A 16,702-nucleotide genomic window follows, 5' to 3' on the forward strand; every position below is an offset into this window, starting at 1 on the left:
ATATATTAGACATTCAGGGAGGGATTTTTAAAAGCACTCAATGTTAGCCTAACTCTGCTCCCACTGAAGTCAATGGACTTTGGTGGAAGTAGAAGTAGGTCAATTCTGAGCACTTATGACAATCCCACCCTAAAGCACTACATTATAATGTCTTCTGAGTGCTACAATCTTTATACTCATTTTCCTCCTTATTTAACTAAAGGCCGATTTCAAATTACACTGTAACATGCATATTTCCTTTACAAAAATAAAATAAAAAATTGCCCAGTGTTTAGATCTCAAAAGCACGTTCATTATTACGCCAAACACAGAAATAAGACTTCTTGCTTTGTATGATTCAATTACTGCTTAAATTTATTTTAAACTGTTCACTAGAAACCAAAATAAAAATTAAATAGGAAAAAAATATTTACACTTCAAATGCAAAAGTAATGTGAATAGTTTTAGATGGTCTCTGAAAAATTAGAGTGCCACATTTTTCCTCACTTACACCCACACAATTTTGCTGAAATAAATGAAGCTATAACAAAGAGAAACAGCACAAGGGCAGAATTTACCCTAGAAACATTTCAGTTATATATAACTTCCCCTGAATTTTATGGAGGCCCATTGCAGTTCAGCACATGCACTGTGTTTTATTGTGTACTCAGTGAGCAGTTATTTACACAGATGCTGGGGTTTTTTTCCTCTCTCTCTCTCCTTTGCATCAGGTTTACTTTGAAGTGAAGACTTTTCTTTTCTCAGCTAATCTAATTTGTCCAAGATGGATGGCCTTATTTTTTTCTTTGGAAAACCAAGGCTGTTACACTGTTTCCAATTCTTCCTCCAAAGCAGAACTTGGGTGTTGGCAACTCCTCCAGAATTTCAAATCCTGCCAGACAGAAATTAATGCTTTTATTAAGAAGAAGTCATGTTACTCTTCCCTTGGATAACCTTTTGCAAACCACTTTTAATTCATATGGAAAACAAGCAAGTCAGTTACTTTGTAAGTTTATAGTACTGTGTTTTATATTGCTTCTTTATATAGCTGAAACTCCTCCATAGATAATAAAATCTTAGCTAGTTGCATTGTGCAGACTAACGACAGAAAAGATAAGAATTTGCCAGCAATTCTCGTTCTCAGTACACTTGGGTTTCAAGCTTCAGGCATGAGATTCAGAAGCTGACTAGCAAGTAAAAGAATTCAGACCCATCAGGAGGTTCACTGAGCAAGTGACATGTGAGTGCACATGGAATGTCACAGCCTACAACTGCCAGTTCCTTTGTGACTAAGAGAAAAGATAAAAATGTATCCCAATTTTAAAGGTGAGCTGGGTGGGTGAATGGGGGATCTATTTTAAAGACCAGAGGAAAAAAGCCATACTGGTAAATAATTCTCTTCTTCTCCAGAATAACTTGCCTGCAATTCTTGTCCTCTGAGGTTGGAAGGTATAATAAAATCCTCACTCCTGAACTGCATCTAGACTGGTAAAGTGGGAGCCAGAATTCCCTACCCATGCCTACAGCGATGGAAGTTGTACTGAGGATAAGGCTGAGGACGCACACCCACATTTTATCGCTGTGATGTCTAATCCCACTCTGATAAAATAAACACGGCAATAAAAGGACATTAACATTTACCTACCGAAACCTTAAACAACCACAAGTTGGCAGATAACTCTGCCCAACTACTTACCTTCCCTGAACTCATTTAGCAGCTCCTCTTTGGTCCAATTACAAGAGGTTATGAGGAAAAAGCCTTCCATTTTCAATACCGTGCAGAGGGATTTCACATACTGCTTCCTCTTCTCAGCTGCATTGTCAGGATTAAGGCTTATGGCATCAAAGGTTCCCTTGTCAATACAAATCTGAAATCCTGATAGCTCAGCTGATGGAGTCAAGAAGTCTTTTACCTAAATCAAAAGTGTACAACTATGTAAATAATCATCTTTTACTTGGGAAGTGCTGCATCTCTAATGTAGACTGGTGCTTTCATTTGTGACGGCACAAAAATTGACAACATCTAAGTGTCATGGAACAAGATAACACTCACAACAGACTCAGGATCAGCTGAAGCAGTTTCAGGCTTTATTCCAAGCACAAAACATAGCACATAGTGGATAAGGAGCCAGGCAGCCATTTCCCTGAGCAGATACTGACTGGCACTCGCTGAGCTCTTATATAGCCAGCCTGGCCATCCTCTGGTGGGCAATGACCAATAGGGGGTAAACTATACTAATTCAGTCACAAGTTCTGCACAGGCTGTGTGAGTACCTTACGGACAGGATCAAGTCCATCCCTCCATGGGCTGCATGAGTTCCTTACACTAGGTCTACTTGGGAAGTGGTTACCATGCAACTGCTTTGCATAATTTTGATGCCATATCAATTTGATTCTCCCTTTGCATTATGCAAAAATCTTTAGTTGAGCCCAGCTACATGCCTACCTATTTGAAGTGCTTTAGCTGGCCTCCATTGCAGTAGTATTTAAGCACCTCACAATCTTTAATGTATTTGGAAGTTCACTCTAAGGTATTATTATTTACTATTTGCGGTGTGGAGGCACTGAGAGGCCCCAGTCGTGGACCTGGGTCCCAGAGTGCTAGGCAGCATATAAACAGAACAAAAGTGACATGGCCCAAGGAGTTTATGATCTATTCTAAGGCTATGTCTACACTATAGCGGTAAGTCGACCTCGGCTACGTAACTCCAGCTACATGAATAACGTAGCTGGAGTCGACATCCCTTAGGTGTAGTTACCGCGGGGTCTACACCACAGGGGGTCGACGGGAGAAAATCTCCCATTGACTTACCTTACTCTTCTCATCGGGGGTCGACTGGAGAGCGATCTGCTGTCAATTTGGCGGGTCTTTACTAGACCCACTAAATCGACCACCGATGGATCGATCTCAGAGCGTCGATCCCCACTGTAGTGTAGACCTCCCCTCAGTATAAGAAAAGAGAACATCCAGACAGGGGGAGCACAAGGTAACAATGAACTGGTCAGCATGAAAAGCAGTGGTGTCTGTACCATTGTTGAATTTTTTGTAGTTTGACATATTTAGTCTGCTATTTCTTACCTGAAAGTCAGAGTATATATTCTAGAACACAGAATTGATCTTTTAAAGTGTGATCTAGTCTCTCTCCTTGCTCAGGGATGACACTCGTGTTAGCCTAAATGGGAGTTTTGCACAGGTGTCAAGGGGAGTAAAATCTTCACCAAGAGATCTTCTGGTAAATACAGATGTATTAATAAGCTGTTGGTTAGAGTCCCCTTCAAGTGAGCAGAACTACAATTAGATTTCAAAAAATGTAGTCAGTATATTAACATGTGTCTGAAATCAAGTGACTCGATTAATCTCTCAGGTTCAATTGCTTTCTATTTTCCTTAACATAATCCCTCTGAACACTTACCTGCAATTTAATATTAGACAGCCCTTCTTTCTCTATTATGTTTTGAGAAAGTTGTATTGCAGAAGGAGAGTAATCAATTCCAGTGAGATTAGTGTAACCAGATTTTGCCTAGAGAAAGATAGAGAATCTTACTCAGTGTGCTAGCAAACTATCCTTACTCAGTAGGTCTGCTCCCTGTGTATAATCCAAGTCAATTCTACTCATCCTAATGACAAAAAAAAGCTTTTACTCATTTTTATTCCTGACGCCTCTGTAGAACCAAAAAAGCTATGGGAGCATGAGCTGTTATTCTATTTTGTTTTGTACATCATCAACAGAATTGTTAACTAAGAGCTAGTTCCTTCCAATAGATGGAAAACTGAGCAGAACCATGACAAGTAACACGCTGCAGAAGTAATTATAAAATACAATAATACATCCTCTAATCTGCACGAAAAAGGAAACTAGAAAACAGGAATTTCCATACAGATCACAATAATGGCCAGTATCAGATGCTTCAAAGGAAGGAATAAATCCTCCATACTCGACAATTCTACAATAACATAGTTATGGGGAAATTGTTTCTTAAATTCAGGCAGGTAGTTGATTTGTCCTGAAGCATATCGAAATCCCTAATACTTTTTATCCTAACTGGTGTAATTGCATATGATATTCTGATTATTAACGTCTAATCCTTATTTGAATGCTACTGAGTTCTTTGCTTCAGTATTATCAGAGTTCCACAAGCCAATTATGTGCTGTGCCAGACAGACATTGAGTTAGACTCTGTACTCAATAAACCAGTGCAGAGAGCAGAGCACAGGGTTAATATGTTAATGGCAAACCTTTTGCTAAGCAGATGAGTTACTACATCTTGTATCTGCTGGCGTTTTACCAGACAGTGTGTGGTTTCATTCCTAGATAGAATGAATTGCAAAAATGAAGCCTGGATGTCACAAGTGGCCAGGTCTGAATCCACCATGGAAGGTGTGATCTTCTGGCCAGCAGCAGATATAAGTAGATGTTTTTATGACAAGATGGCCATTTGGGAATCCAATGGCATTAAGAAGTTCAAAGGGATCCAAGGCTGTGCACTGACTTAATAAGAAGGCTGATGCTGTGGATAGCAGGGGATATACAAAGACATGCTTTTTGCAGCACTTTCTTCCTAACAGCATAACCTCTGTGAGTTCAGCTTTAACCAGCTGCTTTTAATACAGGCTCTAAATTTTAGCTAAACATCAGGAAAGCTGAGAGACTGTGTTGTTCACATTTGGCATGGAAAGCTTTGACAACGAGCTGTGTACTGCTAAGACTTCTGCCCCTGTTGTCTTCCCAGAGCTTCCAGAGCCTTGTGAGTCTTCATAGTTGAGGGCTTTGGAGGTGGAAGAACAGTTCCCATACCAGCCCTCTCAATTTGGTGTTTGAGGAACAATATGATTCACTTGAGGGAGTTTCTGCTCACCTACATTCTCTTGGGACAGGCCAAGAGTGTTTGGAGATCAATGATACTGAATGTTGCAGAGTGCTCCAGATGAACGTAAGTGGACTAACTACGCTCTTCTACAGACAGGAAAAAAATCACACACCAAAGCAACCAATTATGTCTCTGTACCATGCCCTGACCAATGGTACTGGTAGTTGGTATTGGAAAATGCTTTTTGCTGGTTTCTTGATTAGTGTGCTTAGAAAAAGCAGGTTAAATATGGGTCATAGTTTGCGAGGTCACTAGCACCGAGCAAGGGTTTCTTTAGTGTTGGCCAGATTACTGCATGTTCTGAATTGGGTGGTAGATTTCTCTCATTAAAGGATGTACTGACAATCTCTGTTAGTAGGGGTCCCAGATGTTCTCTGCTCTCCTACCATTCAGGAAACAGAGAGGTCAGAGTCGTAAGCGGTGGCCTGACTGCTCTATCAGTCTTTCCATAGCTATTAATAGTGAATGGGCTATATTCCTGGTGCTGTATCCAGGAAAAGGTAGCTGAATGAGAAAAGCTCATCACAACTTCTCTGCAATTCAGTACACTAGACCCTCAGTAAGCAGGTCTGCAGGCTCCTCATCATACACATATGCCAAAGAGCAAGAGGACCCAACATTGTGGGTGGTGGGATAACAAATACTGGAGCAGAGACAGAAAGAAAAGAGGAGAAAAATAAAGGAAAGGACGACAGAGGAAGTTTTCAAGAGTTTGTCTGTTGGAACCTGTGGAATGGCAGTTTCCCCACCGTGCCTGCATGATACATGCAACAATGTGAGTACTGTACCCACTTCGGGGTGCTTTGGCTTGTGGGTGGGTATCAGGATCTGTTAGCATCACAATGGTCACTCATGTGGTGCACCTGCTTAAGGTATGTTGGCATGTGGCATTCTGTGTCTACTTGACTTCTTCTAGAGCCACCTACTTTTGTCAGTCAGCTTTGCCTCATCTATATACAGCCTGCTGTACAGGAGTTAACAATGCTTCAACCAGCATTAACCTCCATGGGAATAATTTTTCTTTGTATAATCCCACTTATTGTTCCTGACTGTTTATACATGTGTCTACTTTCCTACTGGGAACAAGATATGACTTCACTTCACCTCTTCTTGCTCTGATGACAGCCCACCACACACCCTGTACAACCATGTTCCAGAGATGTTCCATCCTATTTAGTTAATAAACTTCATGTTGGCTCTTTCAGCATTGCATTTTCTATGGAATTATCAGGTCCCAGCTTCCAACTGTAGAATTTTATTACTGTTGATGATGCATGAGCCAGAAGAATCCCAGTATTACTTCCAGATCCTGGGCTGAGATTACAGAGCTGCCAGTTGGAAAAACTAATGCTTTTTCTTATAAACTGAGCAAATCTCATCTCGAGTTGAGAGTAAATAATCAACATCACGATCATTTTTCAGAATAGTACTTCACTTAAAAAATAACTTTCCTTGTCAAACCACAGTACTTTGGGGCACTTTATAACTTGAGGAATAATTTTTTGGGGGGCGGGAGGCAGTGCTAATAGCCTTTAGAAGTGGATTTCCCAGATCATCTTTACCTTTCCTGATATGGAATAAAAATTCATTGTATGTTTACAAGTTACATCAGGGGTCAGATTCAAGGATGGTACAATACTCAAGTATGATCCAAAATAACTACATTCTTCTGCAGTGAAAGTGTTAACAGTGAATTTAAAACTATTAGGTTTCAAATTAACATCTCTAATGAGATAGATGGGGTAGTTATACTTCACAGTGCTACTGTTTCTGTCTATCTGCAGATTTAGGAAGACAAGACAGCATTGGCTCACATTCATGGAGGCTATAAACTTTAAAAAAAAAAATACAAGAGCCGCACACAAACTTAAATTCTGCTGTAACTGCTAAAGCCTATGGAGAAGTGCTGGGATGGTGAATACCATACACTGACTCAATCTAAACCAGCTAAGACATTCTACCAAAGCATTTAATCAAAAATGTGAAAAGGAACACAAAACTACTCATAACTAAACTTACTGAAGATTGCTCAACTTCATGCCGTTGTGCCCCTATGAAATAACAATATCAGTCTTTAAAACATACTTGGTGCTGTGTTCCCACCTCAAGAGAAAAATTATCCCTTTTTTTTTTAATTAAAGGGATACCATCAACTTAAAAAACCCACACTTCTGCCTGAAAATATTTTAACTGCTATTTTCACAAGTAATGCTAAGGGTAGTATAACCAAGATGAAAGGGGGGGAACGTCTCTATTTTGTGCATTTGACAGCCCTTTGTGTATTAGTCAATTTCACTATTTCCCATATACTACAGTATGTCAGTTCTCTCTCTTGTTATTGTGGGTCTTTCACACAGCAATAGAGGAGAGAGAAGCATGTTAAAACATAAGAAAATATCATAGTAAGTCTACAAACCATGGCAGGGGAATTCAGAAGCTGGTACAGAACCAGATATTATTGATAACAGTTTTTGAAACTGATTAGACTTCAAATTTACAGTTCCGTTTAAAGTGCTCAGAGAAACAGAAGACATTCCCAAGAAGTTGTAATCTAAACCAGTGGTTTTCAACCAGGAGTCCGGGGCCCAATGGGGGGCCACGAGCAGGTTTCAAGGGGTCCGAGAAGCAGGGCTGGCATTACATTTGCTTGGGCCCAGGGCAGAAAGCCGAAGCCCCATCACCTGGGGTTGAAGCCTGAGGCTCCAAGCCCTGCCACCCAGTGCTGAAGCCGAAGCCTGAGCAACTTAGCTTCACGGGGAAATATTCTCTCATTTGCAGTACATTTATATACTCTGTTCTTAGCCTTGATTCTGTAATTTTACAAAATACCAACCAATTCAACAAGTAAAACACCATTTCCAGTTCCAATGTCAAGCACAGAGCTGTCCAGAGGGATCTTTTGTTTTTCCATCCATCTGATTAAACGAATCATGCTTTCTTCTCCAAACCTATCAGAAACAGAGGCTTAAGTAATCAACATATCCAAGACACATGAAAGGCACTGCAACAACTGTACTTCATCTCTCTCCCTATCTGGCATTCATAAAGCACCTGTCACTATAGCATCTAGGCAACAACCTACATAGATCATATTCCAAGTCTGATTTGTTTAAGTTTTAAGTAAACCAAATGGCTTAAAACCTGCTGGGATTAGCAGTACTGGAAACTAAGGCCCTCTTTATGGCCACATAAAATAAAGACTGCACTGGAAGCTTCCCTAGGCTGCCTATTTAATTCTTAGTCTCTGAGGATAATAATGGATGTCCTTGGTGATATGAGTACATGCCTACTAGTAAAACAGACTGCAACCACCAACTCATTGCACACACAACAATTAATTTTCAGGGAGTAACTAACCATTTTCAGTCACAACAGAGTTGGGCCAAATAGGAATTGGTGACTCCAAGGTGAAAAGCTCCATATCATATTACCAATACTTTGAACTATCCAGTGACCCAATGAGTTTTTTATTTTGCTTTTACTCCATATATTTTCAAAAGAATAAAAATACTTTAAGCATATGTCCATTGATAGTTATTCTCTTTATTTACCAAATTTCCCCAGCATCTCCACTCTCCTGAAAAATCTGTAATTCACTTTCATATGCAGCATCCCAACTAGAGAGGAAGAGAGGACAGAATATGAAATTAACACAGGAATGACTTACATGAATGATCAAGAAGAAAGGGCACAGGTGGAGATTGCATTCACATATCATACACCCCCTATCCAACCCATAAGCTACTGAATTTCCCAAATTAGACACATGCATCAAAACAAAGGGCCAGATTTCCAGCTCCGTTTGAGAAGTGTATAGCACAACCCAGGAGGGGTATGGGCCAGGGGGCAACCGTGTGTTTTTGCATTCCCCTGATCCTGGGGTTGTTCTTCTCATTATGTTAGCCCTCCAGAGTAGGTCAGGCTGTTATAACCTCTACTAGCTGCCAACAGCCCTAATGGATTGTTATAGGAGCTAGGAATTGCTGGGAGCCCCAGTCACATCTCTTTATCCCATACCACACTTCCTATACCAGCATCCAAGATTTAAGAGGTGGCATGGGAGTGACTGTATGCTAAGGCTAACCCAGGGGAGATTCTCCAATGGTTAAAACAACGGGGAGTCCTTGTGGCACCTTAGAGACTAACAAATTTATTTGGGCATAAGATTTTGTGGGCTAAAACCCACGGGCTGAAATTGTGGAAAAGCAGCATCACTTGCCCCATAACCTCAGCCGTGAAGAACACAATGCCATCCACAGCCTCAGAAACAACTCTGACATTATAATTAAAAAGGCTGACAAAGGAGGTGCTGTAGTCATCATGAATAGGTTGGAATATGAACGAGAGGCTGCTAGGCAACTCTCTGACACCACATTCTACAGGTCATTACCCTCTGATCCCACTGAGGGTTACCAAAAGAAACTACACCATCTGCTCAAGAAACTCCCTGAAGAAGCACAGGAACAAATCTACACAGACACACCCCTAGAGCTCCGACCAGGGGTATTCTATCTGCTCCCCAAGATCCATAAACTTGGGAATCCTGGACGCCCCATCATCTCAGACACTGGCACCCTGACAGCAGGATTGTCTGGCTACGTGGACTGTCTCCTCAGGCCCTGCGCTACCAGCACTCCCAGCTATCTTCGAGACACCACTGACTTCCTGAGGAAACTACAATCCAGAAAACACCATCCTAGTCACTATGGATGTAGAAGCTCTCTACACCAACATTCCATACAAAGATGAACTACAAGCCATCAGGAACAGTATCCCCAATCAGGTCACGGCAAACCTGGTGGCTGAACTTTGTGACTTTGTCCTCACCCACAACTATTTCAGATTTGGGAACAATTTATACCTTCAAGTCAGCGGGATTGCTACGGTTACCTGCATGGCCCCACAGTATGCCAACATTTTTATGGCTGACTTAGAACAACGCTTCCTCAGCTCTCGTCCCCTAGCGCCCCTACTCTACTTGCGCTACACTGATGACATCTTCACTCAACCTCTGGACCCATGGGAAGGAGGCCCTTGAGGAATTCCACCAAAATTTCAACAATTTCCACCCCACCATCAACCTCAGCCTGGACCAGTCCACACAAGAGATCCACTTCCTGGACACTACAGTGCAAATAAGCCATGATCACATAAACACCACCCTATACCGGAAACCTACTGACCACTATACTTACCTAGATGCCTCCAGCTTTCATCCAGACCACATCACACGATCCATTGTCTACAGCAGTGGTTCCCAAACTTTAACAACCTGTGAACCCCTTTCACCAAAATGTCAAGTCTCGCGAACCGCCTCCTACAAATGAATATTTCCAGGTAGTTTCTCCTTTACCTGAGTATAAATTATAAAAGCAGTGATCTTGGAAATATAAAATTTGTTTTTATGACATGTTTATTACACACTATTTATTATTATTTATCATTACAGTATTTTTATTACATTATGAAAACGGCAACACTCTTCCAAGATCTCACTTTCGTAGCTTGCATCATTTTGAATAAGCTTGTTATAAGACAAGGCTCCTATGTTTCATCAAGAAGTATCAGATGTGAAACAGCATGAAGGTATCTAAGAAGCCAACTCAAAGAGTTCCTCTTATGCAAGCATTCAGGTCTTGAGCAGTTCAAGCAAACAACACACGTTACAACAAAGCTTAAACTTGTTCTTCATAATACTTTTAAAAACAATACTATCTGCCTATTTAATTTTAAAAAACAGCAAAAAATATCCACCTCCCTTTCCATTTCTTATAAGGAGTCTTGAAGTTTAAATCTCCTCAGTGTGATAGATGTGCTTACTTTGATCTGCTTAGCTCTTGGAAGTCCAGGGGCTCCGGGCTGCTGGTCCTGTGCTGCCCGGAGTCCCTAAGGACAGCTCTGTCCGCCATTAGGGAATTTTCCCCCAAGAACCCCCTGTAACATTTCACGAACCCCAGTTTGGGAACCACTGGTCTACAGCCAAGTTCTAAGATACAACCCCATTTGCTCCAATCCCTCAGACAGAGACAAACACCTACAGGATCTCTATCAAGTGTTCTTAAAACTACAATACTCACCTGGTGAAGTGAAGAAACAGATTGACAGAGCCAGAAGGGTACCCAGAAGTCACCTACTACAGGACAGGCCCAACAAAGAAAGTAACAGAACACCATTAGCCATCACGTACAACCCCCAACCAAAACCTCTCCAGCGCATCATCAAGGATCTACAACCTGTCCTGAAGGACGATCCCTCACTCTCACAGACCTTGGGAGACAGGCCAGTCCCTCCTTACAGACAGCCCCCCCAACCTGAAGCAAACACTCACCAGCAACTACACACCACACAACAAAAAAAAACTAACCCAGGAACCAATCCCTGCAACAAACCCTGTTGCTAACTCTGTCCGCTTATCTATTGAAGGGACACCATCCTAGGACCTAGCCACATCAGACACACCATCAGGGGCTCGTTCACCTGAACATCTACCAATGTGATATATGCCATCATGTGCCAGCAATGCCCCTCTGCCATGTACATTGGCCAAACCGGACAATCTCTAAGCAAAAGAATAAATAGATACAAATCAGACATCAAGAACTGTAACATTCAAAAACCAGTAGGAGAACACTTCAATCTTCCTGGTCATTCAATAACAGACTTAAAAATGGCAATTCTTCAACAATAAAACTTCAAAAACAGACTCCAATGAGAAACTGCAGAACTGGAATTAATTTGAAAACTGAACACCATCAAATTAGGCCTCAATGAAGACTGGGAGTGGATGGGTCACTACAAAAGGTAATTTTCCCTCTGCTGATACTCACACCCTCTTGTCAACTGTTTGAAATGGGCCATCTTGATTGCATTGGCCTTGTTAGCACTACAAAAGTAATTTTCCCTCCCTTGGTATTCACCCTTTCTTGTCAACTGTTGAGAATAGGCCACTTCCACCTTAATTGAATTGGCTCGTTAGCACTGACCTCCCACTTGGTAAGGCAACTCCCATCTTTTCATGTGCTATAATATATATTCTGCTTACTGTTTTCACTCCATGCATCCAATGAAGTGGGTCTTAGCCCATGAAAGCTTATGCCCAAATAAATTTTAGTCTATAAGGTGCCACAGGGACTCCTCGTTGCTTTTGCTGATACAGACTAACACGGCTACCACTCTGAAACCTGTTTCCAGTGGTTGCATCCCGTTGGATGGAACAGTGTAAAGTTGCCAAATTACATCAAAAGTCTCCATCTTGCAAGGACAGCGCATGTTCCAGTAAGCATTTTAATGCCAAGCTAGATCAATAAGGTTATAATGGTGTTTGTCGTACTCATAAGCTGTAATGTTCCTTTTCTGGAGCCTTTCAGCACTCAAAGGTGTGAAGCTCCTTACAACATCTGAGAACATCAAGCAAAAATAAAAGAAATCACTACCAATCTGACCCTTACAAAATCTGAGACACAAATGAATGGCATACTCAGTTATTTTATGATCCATGTTAGAACTCGTTATGTTCTCCATGGTATTGCTCAGTCAAAGGTTTATTTGTATATTATACAAACTGATGTGGAACATTTGTCCACAGTACAGATAACGCTGGATGATCAGAGTGAACTGAAAAGGTGCAGGTTGCTAGATATGAACTGCATTGGGGGGGAGGGGAGGAATTTGATTTTTCTGACTGCTCCTGAGATTGAGCTTAAAACTTGATATATTTTAGCTCATGTTTAAATTTTGGGTTTTAAAATGGAACTGCTTTCGAGCTGTAGGATTATAAAAAGCTTTCAGAGCCACCAACTTCTAAGGTTGTAATTTTTGTAGCGGGTACTATCATGCATTTTTCTCAAAGAGTCCAAAAAACTTTTTTATACAACTTTTTTTTCTGTAGCAGGCGATGAAGAATAATTGGAAATTGTACAATTTACTAAGGATTCATTCCTCAGGTTCAAGAGAAAATATTAGGCCTATAACACATTGCTACATACTTAAGGTCACATGCTCTCCTCCTAAACTCCACAATCAAATTAAAAAAAGAAAAAAGACTGAAACAAGGAGAGCAAGATGCAACTAACTTTGCTGAGATCTAGTGCCCGGGGAAAATGTCATTAATTAATAAGAAATTACAAAAAACTGACAATTTTTACTTTACAGTTGTCTACATGGGGAAATTGCCCAGAATAGCTATTGAGGAATGAACTATTCTGCTTTGAAATCACACTCTGATTATTCTGGAATAGAGTGTCCACAGGGGGAGCTATTCTGGAATAGCTATAGCAGTCAATTTCTCTGTGTAGACAAGCCCAAAGGGTATCAGCAGGGAGGTTTGATTTCCAGCTCAGGAATACATGATATATGCTAGCTCTGCTGGAGCTCACATGTTATAAATGGCAGCATGATCCAGGAATGCTGGAACAATTTTTTTAGTGGGGGTGCTGAGAGCCAATGAACCAACTTGTAAACCCTGTATATAATGGAAACCACTTCAAGCCGGGGTTGCGGCAGCTCCCCTTGCACCCATAGTTCCAGCACCTATGCTGGGGTCAGAGGTTTGGGCAGTGTCTGGCCAGCACCCAAGTACAAGCCTTCCTGATCCCCAGGGGACATATACCCAGCCATCGCCGAAGCCACAACACTACTTCAATGCCCTAATGCAACTCGCCAGCCTGCCCACCCGGGCTGGGGATGACACCTCGCAACCACAGCGCAGACATCACCAGGGCTCAGCAGCAGCAGCGCCAGAGGAAGCAGGAACCCAGGTCCCAATGAAGGTCAATGGGCTTGGGGACAATTTTGCCAACCCGATTGTCCTGGAGTCTCCAGGAATTAAAGATGAATCTTTAATTAAAGATCATGTCAATGTGATGAAACCTCCAGGAACACGTCCATCCCAAACTGGCAACCCTAGTTGGGAGCCTACCCGCCGCAGCCCCTCTGAAAAGCCCGGGCCTGAGCCTTGGTTGCAAACACAAACCCAGGGCCTGCCCACTAGGGAACGAAACCCAGGGCCGGGCTCCGGGGAGGGGCCCTGCCGCCCCGCCTCCCCAGGGGGAAGGAAATACGCCTGCGCTCTCCCGGGACTCTGCCAGGGGCTGGGCAGGCCCCGCGCCCCGCCCGGGACTCACTGCTCTTTGGTCCCCAGGGCCGAGGGGCCGAACTCGGGCCCTAGCCCCGAGGAGTCACGTGGCCGCTCCCCGGCGACACTCATCCTCCAGGCGGCAGAGAAGCCGGAAGTGCCCGCGCACCATAGAGTGCGGCTGGGCTAGAGCACACCTGCGGCCAGCCCCTCTAGGCTGCTGGAGGACTTTTCCTCGGCCCTGGGCTGCTGGAGTAATGGCAGAGGGGAGCTGGGGTCGTGGAAGCCGTGCCCGGTGTGACGGCACGTATAGGGCTCGGGGCTGCTCCGGTCAGGCTCAGTTGCGCTTGTGAAGCGCTGTGTGTTTAAATAACGTCTCTTCTCAGTGCCCTTCGATCGGCAGGCTGGCTTGGGTGTTGTACCCTCCGGGGGGAGGGTCGGGTCAGACCTGGGTCACTTCAGCAAGGGGTCCCTGTCACACACACACACATACACACACACACACACACCCCTTTTCTGCCTCGGGGGACCATTATAGCAGAGAGCCAGCACTGAGCATTGCTTAACTAGAGGGAAGATGAAAGACAAGGAAGGATAATCTAATCCTTGTTTCTTGAGCCATGGAATTGAGTGGGGTTAAGGTCAAGGGGCTCCGGTTACACAGCCCCCTAACATGACATGCTCATAACATTTTGAGAGTCTTACAGGTGTTTTCGCTGCACAACTAGGGACTCGGGGGTGTTGCAGTAGTGAGGGGGAACGCGGAACTATGTGAGAGCAGTGCTGGGGGGAGAGGATTGGGGTCGAGTAGTGGGGGGTATAGGTGGAGAAGGCTTTGGGGCTGCAGTGAGGGGAGAGGGATTATGGTGAGGAGGATAAATGGTAGAGGAAGGGAAAGGCATTGGTAGTAGGGTGGCCAGGTGGCCGATTTTTGACCAGTAAGTCTAGTCGAAAAGGGGACCTGATGGTGTCCGGTCAGATCTATTGACTTGACACCCAAAGTCCAGTTACTTTGGGCTGGGGAGGCAGGAAGGTGCCAAGTCATTACCCACACCAGCCCCTACTCAGCCAGGGCCGCCTCCTATCTGCATCGGGCAGCTGCAGCTCCCGCCCACGCTCTGCAGGCGAGTCCCTCCCAACCCTTGCAGGGAGGCAGGCAGAGGGGAAAAGCAGTGAGTGATGGAGGGATGGGGAAAGAAGAGCAAACAGGGGCGCGGCCTCAGGGGGAAGGGGCAGGGCAGGGGTGAGGCCTGGGTGGAAGGGGCAGGGCAGGGGCGGGTCTTCAGGGGGAAGGGGAGGTTATAGCACTCCTGCTGGAGTGTCCGTTTTTTTAAGGTCGGGGGCAGGAGTACTAGGGGAAGTGGAAGGGTGGGGAGAACATTGGGATTGAGGATTTGGGGCTGGTTGGCAAGAGGAGGGAGGGGATCTGTCAGCCCATGGTATCCCCTCCCTCCTCTGAGCCCCTTTCCTTGCTCTCCATGTATGATCTTGGGGGGAGGGAGGGGCTTCTCTGGGGAGAAGTCTGAGCTCCTCTCCCTGTCTTCCCTGTCACTGTGTGAGCCAGGAATCAGGGTCTGGGGGTGGGAGGGCTGGCTTTTTTTTTGGCTGGTCTGAGCTGGGAGTATGGGGACAGCAGTGAGGTGGAGTGTTGGAATAGTGCAGGGAATAATGAAGTGGAAAGGAAGGTGTCAGAGATATGCTGGGGGGGGGGGGGGGGGGGGCCGAGCCTTCAGCTAAAGTCCTCCACTAAACTCCTGCATCCATCAGTCAATCCAGGATAGGTGCTTATAGCTCCAGTCAGTGTAGTGTCTGAGCACTTCACAATCTTTAATGTATTTACCCTCACAACACCCCTGTGAGTTAGACAGAATAAGGTCACAAAAGAAGTCTATCATGGAATGGGATATTGAACTCAGGTGTCCCAGGTCCTAGGACTGGACCATCTTTCCTTTCATGCCCCCCCACCACCTTCAAAAATGTCCTCACTGAACTCCAAGCTAGTCCTGCATCCTCTCACCAGCTCCTGAACCCGTGGGTCCCAAGATGAGGTTTGCCTCTCTGTGGGACTGTTGGGAGGGAGAACCAGTCAGTGCTGGAGAGGCAAAGAGATGATGCAGAGGCAGTGAAGACTACAAATTAGCAAAGATTGGGCAGCTGGACATGGGGCAGACTAATCAACAGATCCCAATACACTCTGAGCTTTGGGTATGTCTACCCCTTTTCTGTAACAGGTTGACTGGAACCATGCAACTTAGAAGCAGCTGTGTATTGAGGATGAAGGCAAATACAACGGGCTCTATTCTATGCAGATCAGGCTTCTGGGAAGTTGCCAATATGACCCTCACTCAGATGGGCAAATTTTGGACAGCCCCACGTCTGTCCATGGGGGAATAAAGTCAAAGGAAAGAAAGGGGGGAGGGATAGCTCAGTGGTTTGAGCATTGGCCTGCTAAACCTAAGGTTGTGAGCTCAATCCTTGAGTGGGCCATTTAGGGATCTGGGGCAAAAATCTGTCTGGGGCTTGGTCCTGCTTTGAGCAGGGGGTTGGACTAGATGACCTCCTGAGGTCCCTTCCAACCCTAATAGTCTATGATTCTATGATATGAAAGCTCTCATGTTGTGTTTGCATACAGAACATTTTAGCAATACTGCAAGCTTCTTTATAGATAACATGGGCTTGGTCTGGCAAAGTGTTGAGTGCTATTTTGAGGTATTTAGCATTGTACAGGATTGGACCCTATGTTATTCACATAACAAACCACACCAGTCCCATGGAATATGC

The 16,702-nt window shown here is 44.0% G+C and overlaps 1 protein-coding gene across 1 annotated transcript; it reads right to left on the reverse strand.

Moving 5' to 3' along the window:
• Window positions 1–352: 352 nt before the first annotated feature.
• On the reverse strand, window positions 353–14,065 carry EEF1AKMT2 (EEF1A lysine methyltransferase 2). Its single transcript, XM_024210698.2, has 6 exons — window positions 13,971–14,065; window positions 8,400–8,465; window positions 7,682–7,796; window positions 3,393–3,500; window positions 1,676–1,892; window positions 353–871 (listed from the first exon to the last, which is right to left on the reverse strand). The coding sequence occupies exons 1-6, from the start codon at window positions 14,051–14,053 to the stop codon at window positions 774–776; spliced, it is 687 nt and encodes a 228-aa protein (XP_024066466.1). The 5' UTR covers window positions 14,054–14,065; the 3' UTR covers window positions 353–773.
• Window positions 14,066–16,702: the final 2,637 nt, after the last annotated feature.

This window comes from Terrapene carolina, unplaced genomic scaffold, assembly GCF_002925995.2.
Source record: "Terrapene carolina triunguis isolate 2854851 unplaced genomic scaffold, T_m_triunguis-2.0 Scaffold95, whole genome shotgun sequence".
In the NCBI taxonomy this organism is placed as follows: domain Eukaryota; kingdom Metazoa; phylum Chordata; order Testudines; family Emydidae; genus Terrapene; species Terrapene triunguis.

What these genes read in the sequence shown, in the direction of transcription:
- EEF1AKMT2 (XM_024210698.2), bottom strand. Translation starts at nt 14,053, where the DNA reads ATGAGTGTCGCCGGGGAGCGGCCACGTGACTCCTCGGGGCTAGGGCCC. An exon ending in GCCCTGGGGACCAAAGAGCA is followed by an intron (nt 8,466 to 13,970) that starts GTGAGTCCCGGG and finishes CTTCCTCTCTAG; the next exon opens with TTGGGATGCTGCATATGAAA. An exon ending in TGTCTAATATTAAATTGCAG is followed by an intron (nt 1,893 to 3,392) that starts GTAAGTGTTCAG and finishes CTTTTGATTTAG; the next exon opens with GTAAAAGACTTCTTGACTCC.